This window comes from Corapipo altera, unplaced genomic scaffold (assembly GCF_003945725.1).
Source record: "Corapipo altera isolate COAL_440 unplaced genomic scaffold, ASM394572v1 343, whole genome shotgun sequence".
NCBI lineage: Eukaryota > Metazoa > Chordata > Aves > Passeriformes > Pipridae > Corapipo > Corapipo altera.
The window spans coordinates 6,009,439-6,030,033 of NW_020884913.1; the positions used below are offsets into that span (position 1 = coordinate 6,009,439).

General features: G+C 43.4%; 1 protein-coding gene across 2 annotated transcripts in view; it reads left to right on the forward strand.

Moving 5' to 3' along the window:
• Positions 1-20,595, forward strand: part of SAP30BP (SAP30 binding protein) — a 30,038-nt gene that overhangs the window by 162 nt on the left and 9,281 nt on the right. Inside the window, exons 2-4 of one of the 2 annotated variants that reach the window (XM_027654271.1) lie at positions 163-272; positions 3,190-3,237; positions 16,324-16,366. In XM_027654271.1, the coding sequence (XP_027510072.1) occupies positions 163-272; positions 3,190-3,237; positions 16,324-16,366 (201 nt within the window). The remainder of the gene's footprint in view (positions 1-162; positions 273-3,189; positions 3,238-16,323; positions 16,367-20,595) is intronic. The other variant, XM_027654270.1, reaches the window with a different exon arrangement.

Genomic DNA, 20,595 nt, shown 5'->3' on the forward strand with positions numbered 1-20,595 from the left:
GCAGGGGGCCCAGGGCAGCTGGCGGGCCAGGGCGCCAGGGTTCCCCCCGCGCGCGGCCCACCCCGGCCCGGCGCCCTCCCCATTGTGGGGGGAAGGCGCCACTCGCCGCCGTTCGCTGCCACCTCCTCTTTTGCCTCGTGATTTACCTTTTTTCTTCTTCAGGTGAGAAAGGAGGCCTGGTCTCAGTTGGGTACGGAGAAGATGACTTCACCCGCGTGGATGGGGACGAGGAAGGGTACGAAGAGGAGGACGATGAGAACAGCAGGCAGTCAGTAAGTACCTCCCGTGACCCCTCGCACACGTTGCAGAGGCTTTACTCTCTCTCCAAAAAAAAAAAAAAAAAAAAGCCCCCGAGTAGTGACCTGTGATGGAACCCAGAATATGTGACTCCTGGTGTGGGTTTCAGCGCTTTCCAAATGCTCCTGTTCACGTTGTTTTCAAGTGCAAAGCATTTGCCTTGGAGCCCCTCTGCAGCTTGGCACAGCTCGTGTTGCTCGTGACTGTGTTGGTGTCATTTGACTCTTTTGTGGGAAAAAGGCTGTTACAGCCACACCAAATCGAAATTATTCCTTAAGCATAGTTGGCATGTATGAAAACCTTTCAAGAGGACCACACTGTCAGCTGGTGGATTAAAAAGAATAAAGTTCTGCGATGTCTTAAGTTATTATTTTGTGCATAACTCAGTCCATTCACTGCATCAGGTTACCTTGGTGTGAGTGTCCTGTGTCCATGTGAGTGGCTTTTGTCTGTCTCAGGTGCATGGCACGTGTCTGGCCTCACCTGAACACTGGGATAACTGATGTGTGGTGAGACAGGGCGTGGACTCACAGCCTGGGGGTGCAGCTGTAACACACGAAAGGATCTGTAGTTCTGTCCTCTGTCTATGGGAGAGAAACAAGAAGTTTGGGGGGAAAAGGGGGAATTTGTCTGCTTTCTTTCTCACCAGACTTTTTCTTACCGCTACAAGTGTTATCTTGTTCCTGTTCTAGTTCTTTCTTCTACCCATAGCAAAAAAGCTCAGGGGTGTTTCTACAACCTTTCCTCACCGAGCTCTACTCTGTGTGTGTTAGATCAGACTCTGAGGAGACACTCACTGTTCCTGCCATCTGTTTGCCCAAGGAGCAGCCAAGAAATTTGTCAGTGTCTCGTTCTTGCTTTTAGTTTTGTTCTGTTGCCCCTGGCATCTGGCTTAGCAAAGCAGTGAAGCTTCTTTACTGCTTTAGGGATTCTTCTTTTTATATCCAGCGCTCATAGAGCCTCCTTCACTGAGGTCTCTTTAGTTCAGAGAAAGCCCTGGGTGTGATGAGCTGTGTTTAGTGAGCACTGTAAATGGCTTGTACGTGGAGCAGCTTTGTTGCACACACAGTTTTTAGTGCAGGTTGCAGCTGTGCCATCATCTGGGAGGTGTAGGTTGCTGTTCAAGTGATGACAATCCATTAGTTACTCTGGTGTCAGCCATGGAATTGTGGTTACACTGCAGGTTACACGGGGTGCTTTCTGTCCAGCTTTGTTGCAGAAGAGCAATGCCTGGGTTTTTTTGCATTAAATATTCTCTGAGCAGAGTTGAAAACTTCCTTGCCATTGCTGTGCCAGTGGCTCATATTGGTTATGAGTTGTCTTTAGAAAGCAGGATGAGTTGGACTCAGGTTGGGCTTTGATCTAAACTCAGTGCTTATTTTATCAACCTTAATAGTGACTGAAAAGCCTTTTTTTTTTCCAAAAGCAGTTCTCAGTGCTTCTGCTTTGTTTGTTAATGTTGTTTTAGTGATACCCCCTGCTAGGTTAGGAGAGCTGTTTCAGTTACCTGTCCACAACACGAATCATTCAACTCAGTATTACTTTGATGAAAATTACTTTTATCAGTGTAATATAGGTGGGACTGTGGAGGGAAGTGAAACCTCACTTGTGATAAACACCAAGTTACTTAGTACTACAGTTCTTTTCTAGTTACAGACTCACTGTAATTAAACTTTGACAGTTAAGACTGAATTATTGTCCAATGTGCATCTTTCAGAAAGAAGCTGAAGAGTAACTGAAGTGAAGGAGTTTGATGTCTCACTTTTGTGGCAGAGGCATCTTAACTCAGGCAATTAAAACTTATTGACATTATTGTGTGGTCAGTCTCTAGCCTGCCTTGGGAGAACTTTCTTGTGTACTAACACTCTAAGGTGGTTTCTTGTAAACTCTTCCTTTCACTTGCATTTCTTTGTTTTCCTTTTGAAGCTGAAACACCAAGTTCTTGTTTTAGGGCCAAGGTTGAAATTTGTGGCAAAGTTTCAAGGAAAAAAACATTCTGCTGAGTTGTTTGAACGTGAGAAACAATTTCTGCTCCTCAAACTTCTTTTGAACCCAGACTATGTATTTGTCTGGAAAGGCAGGTGCCTGTAGGATCCCCAGTGAGGGAGCTCCCAGAGCAGTGGGACAGCAAGGGGACCAAACCTGGAGCTTATTTCTCACATGGTGTAGATTTTCACACGAGGCTGTGTTCAGTGTTTTAAGCTCTCACAGGGCAGAAATTTGCCCAGTTCTTTGTTTTATTTCTGGCTAGAAAAAAAAAAAATGGAGTCTGTTCCCTAAAACACTGCAGTTTGTCAGTAGTTCCCTTCTGTGGAGGTTCATGTCATCAGCAAGCGAGGCCACGGGAGCTCCACGCTCACAGGGAAGATGTGGTGTCTGCTGGATCACCAGATCCTTGGAACTTGGTGCTCTCCAAGCCTGCACGTGTGGTTTGGTGGCAGGCCAGCCGTGTGTCCTGTGTGTGTTGCTGATGCTTGAGAGTATCACAGGTCTTGCAAATGCTGCTTTTTCTGTGGGTACTGCTGAACTGGAACACCACCTGAGTCTGCCACTGGAAGGGACCAGAGTTACCAAATGACAAATGCTTTTTTTTCCCCAGTTCTGTTGCTTCCTATTGTCTGGTTCTGAGCATTCTGGAGCTGCATGAGTTTTGCAGGGGACATCTGCTTCTCAGTGATGTTTTTTCCTACAAACTCCCCTCAAACCAAACAAACACTTCTTCCTTTGACTGTAGGACTTGTTCGCTGGTCACGAGTGGGTGGGGTAAAACTACCTTCCCTGGAAAGGGGCTTGGACTTCTGCTGGGCTGCTGAACATGAGCCCTTTGCTGTAAGTGCAGTTACTTGCCAGGCCTGCTCTTTAAGCTTAATCCTGTAAATTCTTGTCTTGTAGGAAGATGACGATTCAGAGACTGAAAAACCTGAGGCTGGTGACCTAAAGGTATTTGAAAGTGTGGTGGTGTGGTGGGGGGGGAAGTTCAGTACAAGAGGAATAAGTCTTAACAGCATGGCTTGGTGTTTGTTTGTGTCCTGCAGATAGTTCCACACTTTGCTTTTGTAGCTTTAACATGATTTTTTAATTTTAGTTCTGGCTTCTGCCAAAGGTAGTTAACAGACTGATCATAAGCGAGTTCTGCATTCACGAATTTAGTCCTCTCGTGCTCTAGATCTGAGGTAGGTTGTCTCACAGCAGCTCAGCTGTCTTGCAGTGATCTGGGAGATGTAGCATTCAGTACAGAGCTTACAGAATTCTGTTATGAGCAGTTTTAGTTGGAATGTTTCATTTAGAACAACTTAATGAATAATTAATCTTATGCTCTTAAAAGTCATAAAATATATCAAAATCAATTCAGTTGTCTCTGTCCTTAACTCTGTTCTTCTCAATGAAGCAGTTTTGTAAAGGTTGTATTTAAAATTTTAAGAAATGAAATAAGATCCCCAGGTGATAGCTATCAAAAATAGTTGAAATCATCTTTGCCTTGGGTTTACACCTTATTTCTGCTGAGCAGCAGGTGTTTAACAGCACACAGGAACATAGGTCAGGCTAAAAGCTGGAAGACAAAAGACCAAATCCATATGAAACTTTATAGAGTGCTTAAATTTTTATGTGAGCTCAATACAAGCAGTCTTGTGGGATACTGAGTGATTAACAATTGCAAGGGCATTTATTTTATCCAGCAGCTTCCTCAAGGATGCAGACAGTCTCTAAACTCTGCTACAAAAGCCAGAGGACTGTGCTGTAAAGTGAAATTCTGTAGAGCATTTGATTTACCACAGAGCTTTGATAGGATAAAATCAAGGCAAATGAATATGTTTAGCTGTTCTACTTGAGTTAGTTTTATAGCAGCACCTTCTTCCAGGTTTCTGCAGTTGAAAATCTTGGCAGCTGCACTGCAGCTGGTAAAGTCTCAGTGTGTGAAATATCACCAGTGCCTTTGGCATCCATTGGAAATGGAATACACTGTTTCCCTTTCTGTGGCAAGAAAAATATTTTTTTTTTTTTTTTGGAAAACAGGAAAAGGTAATCTCCCACTTTTATCCTTTTTCTGCTTCAACATTTTTGGCCCTTGTAAACATGCTAGCAAGATGTTTCTGTAAAAACTGCTGGATTCAGATGTGTGCTGTGAAAGAAAAATACAGGTTTTCCTTAAAAGATAAATTTGCTGTACATCACCACAACCTCTATTGTAGGGCCCTGTAGAAAGAGTCTCATTTCACTTTTAGAGAAGTGCTGTAGGACTTCAGGGCAATGGAGAATAGATCTGGCAGAGGGAGAAATAATGAAATTGGGACTGTAGTAGCTCTTGTCTGAGTGATGATGCATTTCAGAAATCTTACCACTGAATTGGGTGGCTGCTGCTTTAATATCTTGCTGTCATTTCATGTTGGCTTTTTAAAAAAGCCTCTTGGTTTCAGTGAGTTGTATGTGCTGCTGTCCAGGTGCATTTTGTGCTTCTGGAGAAGAGCTCCACGTGGCCACAGAGCAGCATTTCAGCTTCAGTGGGCAAGCAAAGAAACACTGGGGGAAAAAAAAAGGCATTTGATGTGTTGGGTAGACTCTGCAAGAACTGAAAATGTATATTTAATTTAATAAATAAGTAAAAATAAATAAAAAGAAAGGTATAATGTCATTTCTGCCATCCCAGCGTGGTGTGAAAGGTGAGGATTTGAGAAGAGTAGCAGGGAGGCAAATCTGAACTGAGTTTGAAACTCAGCAGTTTCAGACTTCCATATCATCCTTAATAGATGTCTTTATACATAAGTAAAAAAGGGAATTGTCTCCTCTGGGGTACCCTTTTGGGGTATTTTTTTTTGAATTCTAGCTAAACAGGCAGCTGGCACTTGGGGAGAGGTGGCTGTAGCAGAGCAGGTGTGGGTGTGTGAGGCATTCCAGGGACACTGGTGGAGTTGTACCAGCCATGCTGTTAAGAAATTCACTTGGGATGGGGGGGGAGATGGAACATCTTTGTAAAATCAGTTTTACTTGGAGCAGTTGCAAATGTTTCCTATCCCCTTTTTCCACCAAGTGGCAGTGTTCTCCTCGGTCTTCCTTGTGTCTTTGAGCTTGCAATATCTATGACAACTTGCAAGTGTTGTAGTTACTGTAAATCCAAAGTGCAGCAAAAAGTGAGGCCCTTGGTTATAACTTGCTGACACTTTTGGGTAACTTTATTTTGTCCCAGCAGAGTGCTGTAGTTGTGGTTGCTCTTATCAGTTTCGTGGAGACACCAGAGATCTGGAAACATGTTCAAATAGATATCCCAGGCCCTTAATATGTGGTTAGGGCTTTTCCAGGGTCTGAATCCTTTAAAATGCATGAATGAGAAAAAAATTTTGCAATTCATCAGTTAATTGTAGTCATTTCAAGCCCTGAATACACATTCAGCTTTTTTTTTTTTTGCTGGTGTTTTGCTTCTTTGAACGTACTGTACATATTGTGAATGAGCAACTTTGAGATTATATGTGGAATAATTGACCAGGACACCTGATCCAGGTTGTGTGGAGGAGTTCCCTTGTTGCTGGTGCATCCTCTGATTTGGCCTCATCCTGCACTTGGATGGTACCAGACACAAAACCTCCAGAAGGTCCAGTTGGTGTCAGTTGTGGGTATAGACTGAGGACACAGAAAGTGGGGAATGATATAAAAACTGTTTGGTAAAGTGATGATGGGAAGAGTGGAATTTGTAGCCTGTCTCAAAAAACCCCACTGGGAAGATACTTTTACCCCTCCTGTGGAGTTTATCTCAGTTTTTTATCTTGATTCCAGGGTGTTTGCCCTTATTGGCCTCGGTGAAGGTGCACCTGTCTGTCTGTACAGCCCTTGTTCCTCACCAGAGGGAAAGCCAATAAAAAGGGCTTCTTGGGGCTGCAGCTTTCCTGTGGGTTATTTTTTTGCCAAGGAGCAAGTCACTATAAGCCTTTTAAGTTCCAGCGTTGTGATGTCAGACTGCTGTTTTCTGTCTGCTCTCGGTGAGATGGTGGAGAACTTTCTATGCACCTGTTTGGGGGAAGGTGTGTGCCAGGAATAGGAGAATATTTGAGCTTCATCAGCCATCTGAAAGCATTCTTCCAGAGCAGACTTCTGGAATTCACAATTCACTGTTACTGAGCATCTGTGAATTATTCCCAAACACTGTGTGCTTGCAGCAAAAAGCAGAATTCTCCCCTTTAAGCAGCAAATTCAGATATATTGCATCCTGTACCTGCATTTTGAAGTGCTGCAGGCACTCATGGAAGACTAGAGATTCAAATCTAGGTAGAACTTAATTGCTCTTCCAAAATTCACTCTGGATGGATGTGCTCAGGCTCTGGGACAGGATGTGTTTGTTAATGACCAGGATCCCTTTAGGGTTCCCTGCTTTTACCTGAGCAGTCACCAATTGTAAATAAGCATGTGCCTTAAAAGCACTTTAGAAACAAAGCCTTCTGCTTAGAAGAGATAAAAACCTGTCAACGGAAGCTGTTGGCAAAGGCATGGTGTTCAAAAGATGGAATCCCACAGCCTGGATGAGTTTTGTGTCCTTTCCCCAGATGATGGAGCTGTGGGTACAGAATGAAGGATGTTGTGGAAGTGGATCTGAAGTTTGGTGTTCTGCTGGCAGTGCTGGTTTGGAATGAGGAGGGTTAACAGAGTGTGCAGCCAGTGCAGGTTGTTTGGGCTGTGGCCAGCAGCTGGCTCTGGTTACAGCCCTGATGCAGTAACAAGATACAAGCCTTCAGAGCTCCCTAAGTGGACCAGCCCTGCAGGAAGAAGGAAAATCAACCTTAAACAAAACACTGACCTTGTGCTCCAAGCGTCACCTGAGGGGTTCTGTGCTTCACATTGTAGGGCTGGATGAATAGCAGGTTGCAAGTGTTGATCAAGGCCAGAGCCCAGCCCTGCAGCTTTGGCTCCTGGAGCTTCCACAGAGGGAAATCATTAACTCTTGAGCCTTGATTGTGGTATCAGGACCAGCCAGTGCAGGAAGGCTAAGAAATTTGCCACTCCCTTGGCAAGTGAATGCCTGACACATGGCAGCAGTTTTTCAAAGCAGGTGGCTACTTCAATGTTTTCCATTTCTGGTTTTGTTTTAAGGGTCCCCTCTGCATCCTTGAGGCAACCAAACTGGGATCTAGCAGAAGGCTGTCAAATTTTCTAAGCATGTCTGAGTACCACCTCTTGATAAGCATCAACTCTTTATTATGCTTGGCTTTTATTGATCCAGCATACCTGTAAGGTAATTTTACTGTGTTATGATGCGTAGGTGTGTGCTAATACTTAGAGGCTTCTGACTGCAGTGGTTTTATTTTATCTTGCCTGCCCATTAGCCCGTTTGTTTAAATACCAAAATTATCTTGATTTTAAATAAAAGTGGTAAGTGCTAAGAACCCGTAAATGGGTGTGTGTGCAGTAATGTAATCCATGAAATTAAGTCCTATTTTGATAAGGCATATTAATTTTTTCTGAATTCAACATACATTTGTCAAGCCAGGTTCTCAAAAAATGCTTGAGCCTACTCATTAACTTTCATCTCAGGTATAATTATTTTGCTCCAAAGAAGGGGAAAAGTATGCTTGGGAAAGGTTGTATCATTAAAATGGCCTTTATTATGCATAGCTGTGAGCATACCTTTTTGTAAACACTTTGAAAGCATGAACTGTGCAGGTTCCAGGGCTGGGGCCAAGGTTAGATCTCCAGTGGTTTGTTTCCTCACTCATTCCTTTGCCTGGGAGCACAGCCTGAAGGTGCCAATGATAAGCACTGCAGTCTCAGATTCATCTTTTGCTGTGTTTTAAATTCCTTTTAATATAATTGTGTAAAATGCCAACTGTGCTTCCAACTCTTTGTATTTTCCCCTCGTTTTAGGCTTCACACATGGATTTTCAGAGCTCTGTGGAGAGAACCAGGGAGTTTGGCAGTGTAGTAGAGGTAACTCAGCTGTAAGTGCTGTTCTCTGCAGTGCTACAGTGAGTGCCCAGGCATGAAACCAGCTGATACCTGGTTACCATTTTTAACTAGGTAAACTTCAGTTATTGCCAGAGAATATCAGGGGCAGTTAAGGTTGTTTTGCATGCATGATAAAAAAAATAGCATTTGGCATCTTGAATGATTTTGCCCCCTTGCCACATGTACTGCTGTCTCCAGCTCTGTCTGAGAGGGAGACAGATCCCAGCATTGTTGGTCTCTGAAGCTGGAATACCTAATGTAGAGCTCCTGGCTTCCATCCAGCTCTGGAGCTGTTTGGAAGATGAGACATGTCCGTGGACATGCTTGTTCCTTCCTCCCCGCCGGGCATACATGTTGTGGCAGAGTCTTCACTCCCTGCAGTGCTAAATACCAGGGATTACTGACACAGGTGTGGCTTGCCTCTCTCCAGAGGAAGAGCCAGGCTTTTTCTGTTTGTCTTTAGACTTGAAGAAAAGTCCTTTCTGGAGCTGCTTCCCCTCACACATTTCACCTGATAAAGGTCTGAGTTCTCCAAGTGCAGTTGTGTGGTTGCAATGATTTCTGTCTGCTGTGCTGAAAGGGGCTGTTCTGAGTGTGCCTGTCGGTGCATGTCACAGTGAGAGTCTGAGCAGTCAGCACAGATGGAGGATTGCCTCAAATACCAACGAATATCTGAAAATAGCTTCTTCCAGCTGCCCTGTTCTGGGTACAGAAGGAGCAAAATCTGTAAAAACTCTGTGGGATCCATTCACAGACGAGAGCATGTCCCAGTGAGGTTACTTGCTCTTACTCCTTGCTTCCAAAGCGTGAAGAATTTTTAGTACTATGTACTAGGGAAGAAAGCTTGTGCAAGAAGTTAATTTTGTCAGCTCTCCTGAGCCCTTCCTTTGCTGCTGTGAGGCTTCAGATTTTTCCCAGCCCAGCTTTCCCTTCTGCTCGATCCTGCACTGCAGCAAGCTGTAAAAAAATAAAATCATCCAAGTAGCTTGACACCTCCGCCCTGTCACATGGTGGTGGTGCTGATACTTCACCCCTGAATTCCTGTTTCCCTGTAGGAAGCAAAAGTGACTTGGAAGCAGAATTTGTAGGCTCTGCAGGGCGAGGCACCTCTACCATGGTGGCTTCAGGGGAGCCTGCTGAGAGCTGTGCTCTGGGCTGCAGCTCTTGTGCTCCCGTGGGCTGTGCAGGTGGATTTGGGAGCAGGGTCCATCATAAGGCAGATGTTATTGACTCCACCTCCACATGGAAAGCAAAAGCTCTGGCACGCAGTTCCTTGACTGGAAATTACTCCTAACAAATAATCTTTGTCAAATATTGAGATAGCATATGTCAGGTGAATGGAGTCAAGTTTCAAAGAAGCTATTTAAAGGCTTTATTCTATGAATGCTTCCCTTCTAAAGCATTTTCTCACTGAAATGTTTTGCCAGGTTGGGATTTTTCAGTGGTTTTTTCATTTCATTAATGAATGTGGATTTTTTGACTTCATTTAGCTGGAAAAGTAAAAGGCAGTGCCAGCTACACAAGTTCTTTATTTTGATAAGATGCTTGAGGAATGTCTCAGGAGTTGACTCTTTCATGACTTGTTCTTCCTTCCCTATTTGTCTGTGGCAATGGAATCTCAAAGTAGGTAGATTTGTAAAGCCTGTACAAAGTGTCACTAGGGGTCGGATGTATAATTTTTTTCTGATGGTGGCTTATTTCTGAGGTCCTGTGCTTTTATTGGTATCTAGATCATGGTCTCTACAGGTTTTTCTGAGTTAAATTTCTTACCCTGTACTGGGCACTTTGCCTGGAGCTATGTATCAGAGCTGGCAAACAGGATATGGCTGTAGGAAATGTGCTTGTTTCAAGCTTTCTCTTGGGATTCTTCTCTCTCACAATACAAGAAAAAAATGAGGGGAGGAGAAATAAAAGCACTGTACTCCTGTTCCCTTGCCTTCTCTTCCCCAGACTCTAAATGCACTTGACATGCACCCTGTTTGCCTTCAGCCTGGTTGCACACCAACATCAGGCAGATCTGGTGAGCAAGAAATGAAACTGTGGTTGTCATGCACTTTTAATATTAAATGAGAAGTTCTTGGTGTTCTCTTCCCATTAGCACTTCTGATCTTTGTAGAAAAAGCAAGAACATAATTGATATCATGTTCCTTTAAAAAGGAAAAGAAAGGATAATAAAAAACCACATGATCCAGGGTTTGGAGTTGTCTTTCTCTTGCTGCCTGTGTGTAGACATTCCACCTGCTTGCTCTGGCAAGACCATCTTCTCTGTCAGCTTCTAACACTTTATGCTAAGTTATAGTTTTTTTCCATCATGCTCAGCCAAATGAGGCTGTTGATGTGTTGGGACTACAAGAGATATTCTGAATTGTAGAGAGGGGGGGAAATTACAAAAGCTTATTGCTGGTGCTTGCTCAGATGAGAGAAATCCACTGTAACAGCTGTTGCAGCAGCAGGTCCACTGGCTACTGGTGGAAGGACTGTACTGGAAATTTCCCTGCAATAATATCTTCAAACTAATCCACTGCTTGACAACAGTGTGACTGATCTATAAATTTTGTGGGTGGCAGTTTAAATTGATGTTAAATTACTTTATGTGCAAGCAATCAGGTGAAGTAGTTGGGAGAGAGAAGAATTTCTGCAACACGAGAGAGTTCTCTGAAAAAAAGAGAAAATGTTGAGGGGTTGGTACTGTGGAAGCTTCTGGGCTAGGGTGTTTTTTTTTTTTTTAATATTAACTGGAAGTCAGTGAAAAATGAAGTTTTTCATTTTGGAGGTCTCAGTTGGCTGCAAGTCTGGGAAGGCAATTAAGCAATGGCAAATCTGGCATCAACTTCCCCACTTCCTACAATTTGCATCTTAGTTAAAGCATCAGGGGCTGGTTTCGTATCTTTTCTGCCTTCCTGTTGCAGTTTGAAGTGCACCTGCACTGACATATGCAACCAGAATTTGATGGTTGAATTTGTGCCTTGTGGTGACAGTTAATGCCAACAGTTACATTGGATGTGAGCGTTGCACTGGATTTATGGATCTCGTTTCAGGAAGGACTTAGCGAGCATTGTTATAAGTCAGTCCATTCTTTCCATTAAATAAAGCTGTTCTGGGCAAGCCTTTCCAAACTGGAATTCATCAGTCTCAGATTCATATTGTTTTGCTTCCTTCCTTTAGTCTCTGTTCCATGCTGTGAGGATTGTGTTTGGTTGTTTTTATTTTCCATGGAACCTGAGCAGGCACTGGTTTTTATGAACTGTATGGAAACACTCTAGGACTGGAAAGATGGTCTGAATTTCACCTCAGTGAGGTGAAAGCTTAGGCCAGAATGCAGCATCTTCCTTATTCATGTACACACACACTCCCCTTCAGCTTGTTCTTCTTTAACTGATTATGATACATGAAAACCAGCAGTCTGGGTGCTTATCAGTCAGGCTCTTGCAGGCAGCGTCACCTTGTCCAGGGCTTGAAAAATGCATTTGTCTTGGGAAAGTGGAAACAATGAAAAACCTTTTCCTGAACTCACACAGGAATAGTAATATCATAACTGTTATTGGCTATCAGTGAGCTGATGTGCACAATTGTTCTTAGAGGCACAGAAATTGTGATTTATGTTAGTGGTCAGTTAGAAGCTTAAAAAGGTGGTGGTGGGGTTCTCGTTGGTTTTTGATATTTTATTTTTTTTTTAATTAATTTGACTTTGCCCATAGCACACTCTTCAGAGTGTGCTCTTTATTAGTCTCCAGATCAGGGGAAAGGAGTCTGCCTCCTGCTTGTCTTTGTCTTTCAGTCTTCTTCCAGCTTGGCTCTGAACCACCACGGCATCCCTTGACTCCTCTCAGTGGGTCTGCTGGAGCAAGGCCCTCTGGCTTTAGGCCCTTAAACAGTTGATCTTGTGAGATCAAGGCTGCAAAAGAGATGGCAGCCAGAAAATCAACTTGCTGAGTGCATGATAAAGTACAGTGCTGCCTTTTTTTTTTTTTTTTAAACTCAGTCAAGCTATTCTTAGAGATCATCATGTAATGCTAGATGGGGTAAAATGACTGGAGAAAAAAAAATAACACAGAACATTGTGGGATTTGCCCTGAGTGTTGTATTTCCATGATGGTAGAGAGAATTTCCAGCATAAATAATGTGTCCAAGCTGACTTTGTGCAAGTAGCAAGGGGCTGGCTGCAAAAGTAAATTCAGAGGTGCTTCCACACAGATTTTCAGAGGTTGTGCTTGTGAAAATTTTACAGTATAGGTGCTGCTAGTGAAGTCTTAATTTATTGAAAAAAATAACAAGGTTTTCAGAATTCATATGGAAATGAACCCATTAAATTTTGCCTTTAGCTCTGGGATACTTGAAATCTCTACTAATTTTGTATATTTACTCTGATAGAGAGATTTCCCCCTGCTTGGAACCATTTACCTGCTTGATTTTGTGCTCTTCGTGTGAGATACTGATACATGATGTGATGGGTATTGGTGATATAATCTATAAAAGATCAAAAATCTAAAAAGATCACCTTTGCCTAAATATGGCAAATTTAGGCAACTTCCCTATTTGAAATTCAGTTACCTTCCAAATTTTCCATTGTTTAAATGCTTTGGAATTCCTTTGCAAATCTTTCATCCACACGTAAATATTTCTTCGCTTTTATAACCAAACTGTGCAGTATTTATTGTACCTTATTTTTCCACTTGGTGATTCTCCATTTCATTCAACATAGTGTATAAGATTAGATCTCTAGATTTTATTTTTTTTTTAGATGCTGTCTTTTTAATTGGTTCATTGTATTCAACGTGTGTCTCAGGCTTAATTTAGCCTAAGGGAGTGCAGAGCAGTTCTTTTTGGGTGATTGGGTTTTTTAGGCTGTCCTGCATTCTGGATCTTCAGTAGATACTCAGAGGTTTGAACAGGACTTCTTAAATCTCACACCTGCCAAACTTTGGTCAAGTTGTTGCTGCTTGCCTCGGTTTTCAACAGCAAACTGAGCAAATATGAACAAGCACTGTAGGAGGAGTCGGTCATCCCTTTGTTTTCTGAAGGGTTGAAAGGAGTTTGAGTTAATGAAAAGCTGTGTTGATGTCTTCAGCTTGTTAATGATGGAGCAGGGGGTGTAGGTGCACAGTAACTCATCAGTAAGCAGAATTCATATCCCCTGGGCAGTGAGGTGTGGCTCTGATGTGTTGGTGAACGTGTTTGCTTTTGCTTGGTGTAGCTCTGGGCTTTCTGATGTCTTGGCTGTGGCCTGGGGATGTGGGGACCAGACTTGCTGGAGCGGCTGTGGTGGAACGAGTGTGGGCGATGGGAGCCAGGGGAAAACACAGTGGGGCCTGATAGGACTGGCTTGATTTAGCCTCTTGCAAGTGGGGCAGGCTTAAAGGATGCAAATTAAAGAACAAACTTGCTTCTGGTGAAAGCAAACTCACTGATGATTCTGCAAATTCTTAAAACGTACTATTTAACACTTCTGACATTTTTGGGCATTTTTGTCTGATGTACATAACAGGAGAGGTTTGGGCCATCAAAGAATCTCTCAGCATACTCATTCATGTTTCCTGAGGGTTGTGTGCTTATGCTTGGTACTAAGTCCAGACATCTACAGGAGACTTGAAAATGGGCTTCTGAAAATGTCAGAAAGGCAGCACAGACCCTTGCAAACCTGTCAGTGTCCCAGATAAGAGCACAGCATTCTTGGGGGTGCTTGGCACATATCTAATGCAGCTGAATTTGGCTTGCCACTGGGTTGCTTAAGTTCCTGCTTGGCAGAAATATTGGTGATTTGGGGGATTTTTTCTCTTGCCTTTGTGTTCTTGGATGGTAAGAGAACAAGTGGGTAGAAGGAGATGGGAAGGATAATGGAATAATAAATACAGTGCTGGGTACGAGAAAGGATCAGGAGGTGCTCAGGGATATAGCCTGTCTCTTCCTCTTCCCTCTCAGTCCACTTAAAACTTTCAAGAGATAAGAGCACAGGATGTAATTTAGTCAAGGTTGGAACACAAGCAGTTCCCTCCTTTCCCTCAATAAACATTTGCTTGTCATCTCAAACCAAGGCGAGAAATACTTGTAATTACCCATCCAGCAAATTCTTCCCCTAAAGGCAATAAAGCAGCCTTCTGACCACGTGTGTTTACTGCTCCTGAGTCATTGTATGTGCCTGGACATATGTTACCTTGCATCTGTGGTTCTGTGAACTTCTCCAGCCTGCATGTTCATCTGAGTTTGTCCTCACAGCCCATTAGTTACCACAGAATTGTCCCCACTTTTCCAGTGGTGACCTGCAGCTCACTGTGCTAATGCCACCTCGATGTGATTGAGGCTGCCCACGTTATATCCTACACCATGTCCGTGTAGGTTTGTGGAGAACACAGCCTACATTCCCTGGATTCCTGTCCAGTGCTCTCCCCAAAGAGAGCTACTTCTTTTGGCATAAATTTTCTGCTTTGAAATGTCATGCTTCTGTTTAGATTTTTCTCTACCTGTGCTGCGGAAGAGATGTTGATGCACACACCAAGTGCACTATCAAAGGGTTGGAGCTGTAACACTACAGTCCATCTCAGAGGGGCCTGGGGCCTCGCCAGCTGGCCAGGGAGAAGATGCATGTTCCTTTGTGTACTTCTTTCTTTTTCTAAAATAGCTTTAGCCTTGTATTTCTGTGATCCAAGTGTACTAATGGAGAAATAGTGCCTTTTTTTTTTTTTTTTCTACCATGAATGGCTATAAAAAGTGCCTTGTAGCAGTTAGTGCCACACAAAGAATTTGTTTTTCTGCTTCCAGAGGGCTTTGGCTTCTCTGAAAATAGGTGGATTTTCACAGTGAATTTGGCACAGGCTGTTCCCACATCTGGCTTGGTGACCTTGCTGCTCTCCCCTCACCTGATGCATCTCTCACCTGACTGGAAATGGAGTAAAGGAGGGGGTGAGAGAGCGGTTACTAAGCAGCAAGGAGGCAGCATTATGTGTGTGTCAGGTTGAATGAATAGCTTCAGTGTTTGGAGGCACTGAGGAATTTTGGACACACAGTCCAGTGAGTCACAAAAGGTCTTTGGGAGGGAGGCAGGGGGGAGAGGGCAATGTTGGGATACAGCTGGTACTGTTTCAGAAACTTTGTTTGTGCTGAACTTGATATTGCTTGTGACTCTCCTGGGGTCTCCCAGAAACACCAAAATATTTGGACACTGGTCTCAGTATGGGGAAAACATATTGAAGAGTGTCTCATCCTACATAAAGCCTCCTGCTCAGCACAGTCTGGTGCAAACATCTGCAACTGAAGTGGGGATTAGCTGTGTTGGGAAGATCTCCAAGCAGAGCACTACAAGTCAGTGGAGGTTGTCCTTGAGTTTCTGGTAGAGCAGGTTGGTTATATCCCTCCTGGAAGGTAGCAGCCAAGAGAACTGACAGTGGGAAATGGGAATACAGGATCTGCATCACCACCACACACTCCCTGGCATTTTGGTTTGGGGGGGGTTTGTCGGCCAAAGCCCTGAGTGGAGCAATTGCAGAAACGAATTCTGGCACCACACACACACATCTGGCAAACCTCTGCACCCCAGGACCCTGGAGAGGCTGATCAGGTGCTGCTCTGAAGTCGTGGTGCTCTGGCTCTGGAAGAATCTCAGCTATTTCCATGTTCCTCTAGGGAATACATCGGGCTGACCCTGCACCGGCCTGTGGTTGGCATTCCCAGGACTAGAGTAGTTTTCTGTGTGTTGGGACCAGCTTGCTTAACTGTATTTACTTAACTGTGCTCTAAAACATTGGCTCTTGCCCAGTGCCAAGGACCTGTCACCCAAAATGAAGAATCTGTTTTGAGGAAAGGCTTCAAGTACAACAGTTTCTGCAAAATTCAAAAGGAGCTGAGTGTCCAGGATTCAGTGAAACAAAGCCTTAATTCCTTCATTAAATTTAGACTCTAGCTTGGAAAGGACATGGAGCATCCTATTAGGCTTTGACTCTCCATGGTACAGACATTGCCTTCTTATCTAATAAATTATGTTTCATTCTTAATTGTTGTTCTTTTGTCTCAGATTTAATGTGTAAATTTCTAAAGAAATGAACAACGTAACTTTTTAGGTTGGATGAATACCTTGACTGAAATATGTTTCTTCCTCCTTTCTCCCAGGAATTCTCAGAAGTGGAGAAAAGAGATCCTCAGGAGCTAGTTGGTAAGTTCACTCAGAAGTGAATATTCACATAGTCTTTTCAAACTAGACTTTCTAAACCCTGGTTTGTAAAAAGCACCTTCCCTCTGTCCTGGCAATGCTGTAGTTTCAAATTATTGCCTGCAATGTTTTATCTCACTGGATGCTTTCAGTCAATTCTTGTTTCAGGAGAAAGGCACCATGCTTTAAAATATGAAAATAGTTTCATGTATTATATGTTTAAAACATCTATGTAAAGGGCAGCGTTGGTGTTTTTTTGAAATGAGCTTAAACACAATAGAATAGCTTTGTCTAGACACCTCTGTGAGAGCCAGTGGAACCAGCAATGATGACATTTGTTCTGTGGCTTCAAAAACTTATCAAAAGTATCCATATTTAGATATGGTCCACTTAATGATTTATAGCTGCTGTGCTGACAGTGTACTGCATGTGTTCTAATGGTTACTAAAACTTACTTGATTTTTGTGGCATTTCACTTATTTGTTGCACCATTATTAGATTTGGAAAGCCCAGGATTGTCAGCTTGAAATACAGAATCCTCTCTTGGTCTCCGTGGAGCTGTACAGAAACTGTATTTTATGTTTCATCTGTGACTATCTTGAACTAACCCTCTGTTCCTGAGGTTACTAGTACAGTTGTGTGGTATCATGTAATAATATAATTAAAAATTAATGAGTTTGGAAGTTGCTTCATCTCTCAAATCAGCTTGTCAAGGCTCAAGCATGGTATTTCACCTATGAAGTGTGATAAATGTAAATTAAAACAGCAAATACTCACATGCTAAGCTGTGGCTCCTACAGCAGCCATCACTCTGAAGCTTTGGAGTTAAGTCCTTTTCAGTTGGCCTGCCCAGACTTTGCACCAGCCCAACTGTTATACTGGATTTTCAACCTTTAGAGGGCAAAACTGCTTTAATCAGTCTCATCATAAAATGCAACAGAAATGTTTCTCCAATCTGCTGATCTGCCTCAAAATGCACACTAGAAACATGGGTGAGGCAACAGAATTTGGGGTAAAAAGTAAATAGGAATGTCTGAAAGCCCACTGCCCTTTTAGTCTCTGCTTCACATATGGGTGAAGATCTGCAGTTGTAAAGCAATGCAGTGGGAAGTCCTTTCTTAGTGAAGGTGTTAGGCTCAGGTTATAATTTCCTTAGTCTCTTCCCCCAATGAGTGTCCCATCCACAGGAGATCAGAAGAGAATCTCAGTTTGTCTCATGACAGCCCAGGTTTGCACACAGGCTTAAAATCTGCACAGAGGGCACTGATTAGTGTCACAACTCATGAGTGAACAGTGTTGGTGAGTCTGAGACCTGGACTGAGGTCTCTTTGCACTCTTACCTTTAATATCCTTTCCCAACAGCAGCACACACAGAGCAGTGGGTAGGCTGGCTTTGTGCAGAACCAGGTTATGAGAGGTCAGATACTTGCCATGCTGGATTCTGGAGGTCTGTTGCATTAGACCATATCTTATCTGGCTGAAAAGGAACTGTTGCAAGAGCCTCATGGTTGGTGTAAGCTGACAACCACTCCCTTTCTGAAAACTTGGCCTTTCAGAATTAGACTTCTTTAATGGAAAAAGTGCAGAATTTTCTGACACAAAGCAAGTAACTTCCCCCATCTGGAGGACATCTAAAGTTTTGTCTATCAGTATATGGAAGTCAAAATCATCCTCAGACAGTTTTCCACGACTGATTTTTTTTGCATTAAAAACTTATGGGCCTGCCCTTCTCAGAAGGTAACCTTGCATTTTTCAGTGTCACCTTTATTAAAGTCATGGTTGTGCAGTTGCTTAAGTACAGAAGAAATGTAGGCTCCTGCCAAAAATCCTGTTTCTGTTTTGCCTCCCCCAGATGCATTTTAAAGTCTGTGTGCTCTGAGCTGCTCTGAGAGTGGGAGCCAGCTGAGATCCATCTTCACTGCTCTTTTTTTTTGTTGTTGTTTCTTTCTTTTTTCTTCTTTTTGTTTTTTTTTCCCCTGTGAGGCTTCCAGCTGGATCCCCTCCCTGATCTGCTTAGTGCATGCTAGGTGAGCACTGGAGCTGGCACAAAGAAAACAGTAGGGATGAGCAGCTGGGAAGGGCATGGTTGTCCTGCCTTATGCTGAAGTAATGATCACATAATCAATGCCTGAAAAGAATGGGAGGGAAAGTTTTAGCCTTAACTGCCCCATGTTTGAGAAGGGAAGTACATATGAAGCTTATTTTGATAGATTTCTACCTCAGCATTGTCCTTTTGGGGTTTTTGTACTGCTCTGAACAGTTCATGGTGCTGGCAGGACATTGCAAGTGCTGTTTCCTGCAGCCTTGCAAAATAATACTTTTAGGATGCAGGTATTTTTGCCCTGAAGTTCTTTGCAGCATGGTTATTTACCTTTTGGACTGTAAGAAAAGTTCTCTGCAGCCCTCAGGATGTCTAAGCACAAGCTCAGTGTTCATGAGAGCAGAAAGGATGGCTGAGTTGCAGGTCTCTTTCTACATTTCTCAGCCCACGGAGCAGAAAGGGAACTAGTGTCCTTCCATGGATGGGTGACTCACTGGCATGTTGTTGCCTCCAGTTTTTCCCTCTGATTTGGCTGTTCTGGTGCCAGGAAATCAGAAACCCACACACCCTGGTTTATGCCAAGCAGACAGAGTGCCAGAGAATGCAGTTTTAGAGACCAGGCACCACCGGTTTGCATGTCTCCAGGGGAAACCCACGTCCCTCTGATCACCCTTTCCAGGTCTTTCCTTGGTTTTTTTTTTGCCTAGTGTGACCTTTAGAAACAAACTGGCACCTGAACTGCCTCTAATCCCTTGTGACTGCATAAAACACAGCATATAAGTGAACCTTGAAAGGGATGGGAGTTCTTTATCCTACCTGGGGAGCAGCGTTATTCAAAGAGCACTGAAGCAAGATGCTTTACCAGACCTCAGATGATCCACACCTCAGTCTGTCCTGTACACCCATTATACTCTCTATTCTTCTGGTTTTCTCTGCACCAGGAAAACATTCTTATCCATCTGTAGGAAACAAAGCTCCTGTGTGCCCTCCATCCCTGTCTCCAGCACAGCCCTTGGACTGAGAGCAGTCATTTCCTTCTGGAAGGAAGGGCATGGTTTGTGCTGTGACACTTTCTCTCCTGCTATGCAGATTGTCTCTGTACTGTTGGACATAGGTCAGATAACCCATCTATCTCAAACTGAAGCAGATTTAATGTAGCATTTCCATTTAATTATCTGCCTCACCAAAATCTGTCACGCAATTATCCTTCGTTGACAACTGAGAGGCTGAATCTTTGCTAGGTGCACCCTAAGTGGTGGTGTCCAGCAGCAGGATGCTTTGAGAGGCATTGGCTCCTACTTTCTTGAACCCTCATCTGAATTTTGGGATCTGCTTCATGACCTTAGTTCTTTGTCTGGACTATAAATCTGATTCGGGGAAGATATTTACTTACTGTGAGCCAGAATCTGGGTGTGCCCGGGCTGATTAATTGTGCCAACAGCCAACTTCCTGACGTCTCCACTTGGAGATCCTCTAGGCTGGGAGCCTGCAAATCACAGACCAATTAGAGGCTGCAACCAGTGTCACCTGTGACTCATGTAAATTTAAAACTTTGATCTTGGCAGGAATAACAGGATGCACAAAGCAGTTGGATGTATCCGGTGAGGACACACCTTTTTGCTGGCTGTTCATCTGCAGTTACTGCTGTATAGATATGTTTTCAAAGTCCCAAGGGCAGCTTTACACCAACATGTTTTATACAGGAGCCTGTGGCCATATATGCAAGTTCCAGGATTATTTTGAATGATCATCCCAGTTGCCCTTTCCTCTATGGAAAGAACTGGTGGAAAGGTGCTGGGGAATCAGCCATTCTGCTGGCTGTTAGGGGAGGGAGTTTGAGGGCTGCTGGAGGGCATGCATTATTTGTACTTCCTTACTGTAAATGAGCCCAAAGGCATTAAACTCATCCTTAAACTCATCCTTTTCTTAGTGATGTGGCATCTCAGTCTGGCTGCAATGTGATGAAAGAATTGAGTAATGCTGAATATTTGTGCTCGGTTTGTGAGGTGCACGTAGCCTCTGTGCTGACTCAGTGTTCAGCTACGTACAGCTATGGTGGGATTGCAGGAGACAAAGATGCATTAGTTCTAGTTCCTTGTAAGCTGTTAAGAGATGCTTTCCCCCATCAGTATGATGCTGATAAATGATGATAAATGATGGCTCAAACAAAGGAGGAAACTTCATCAAAATA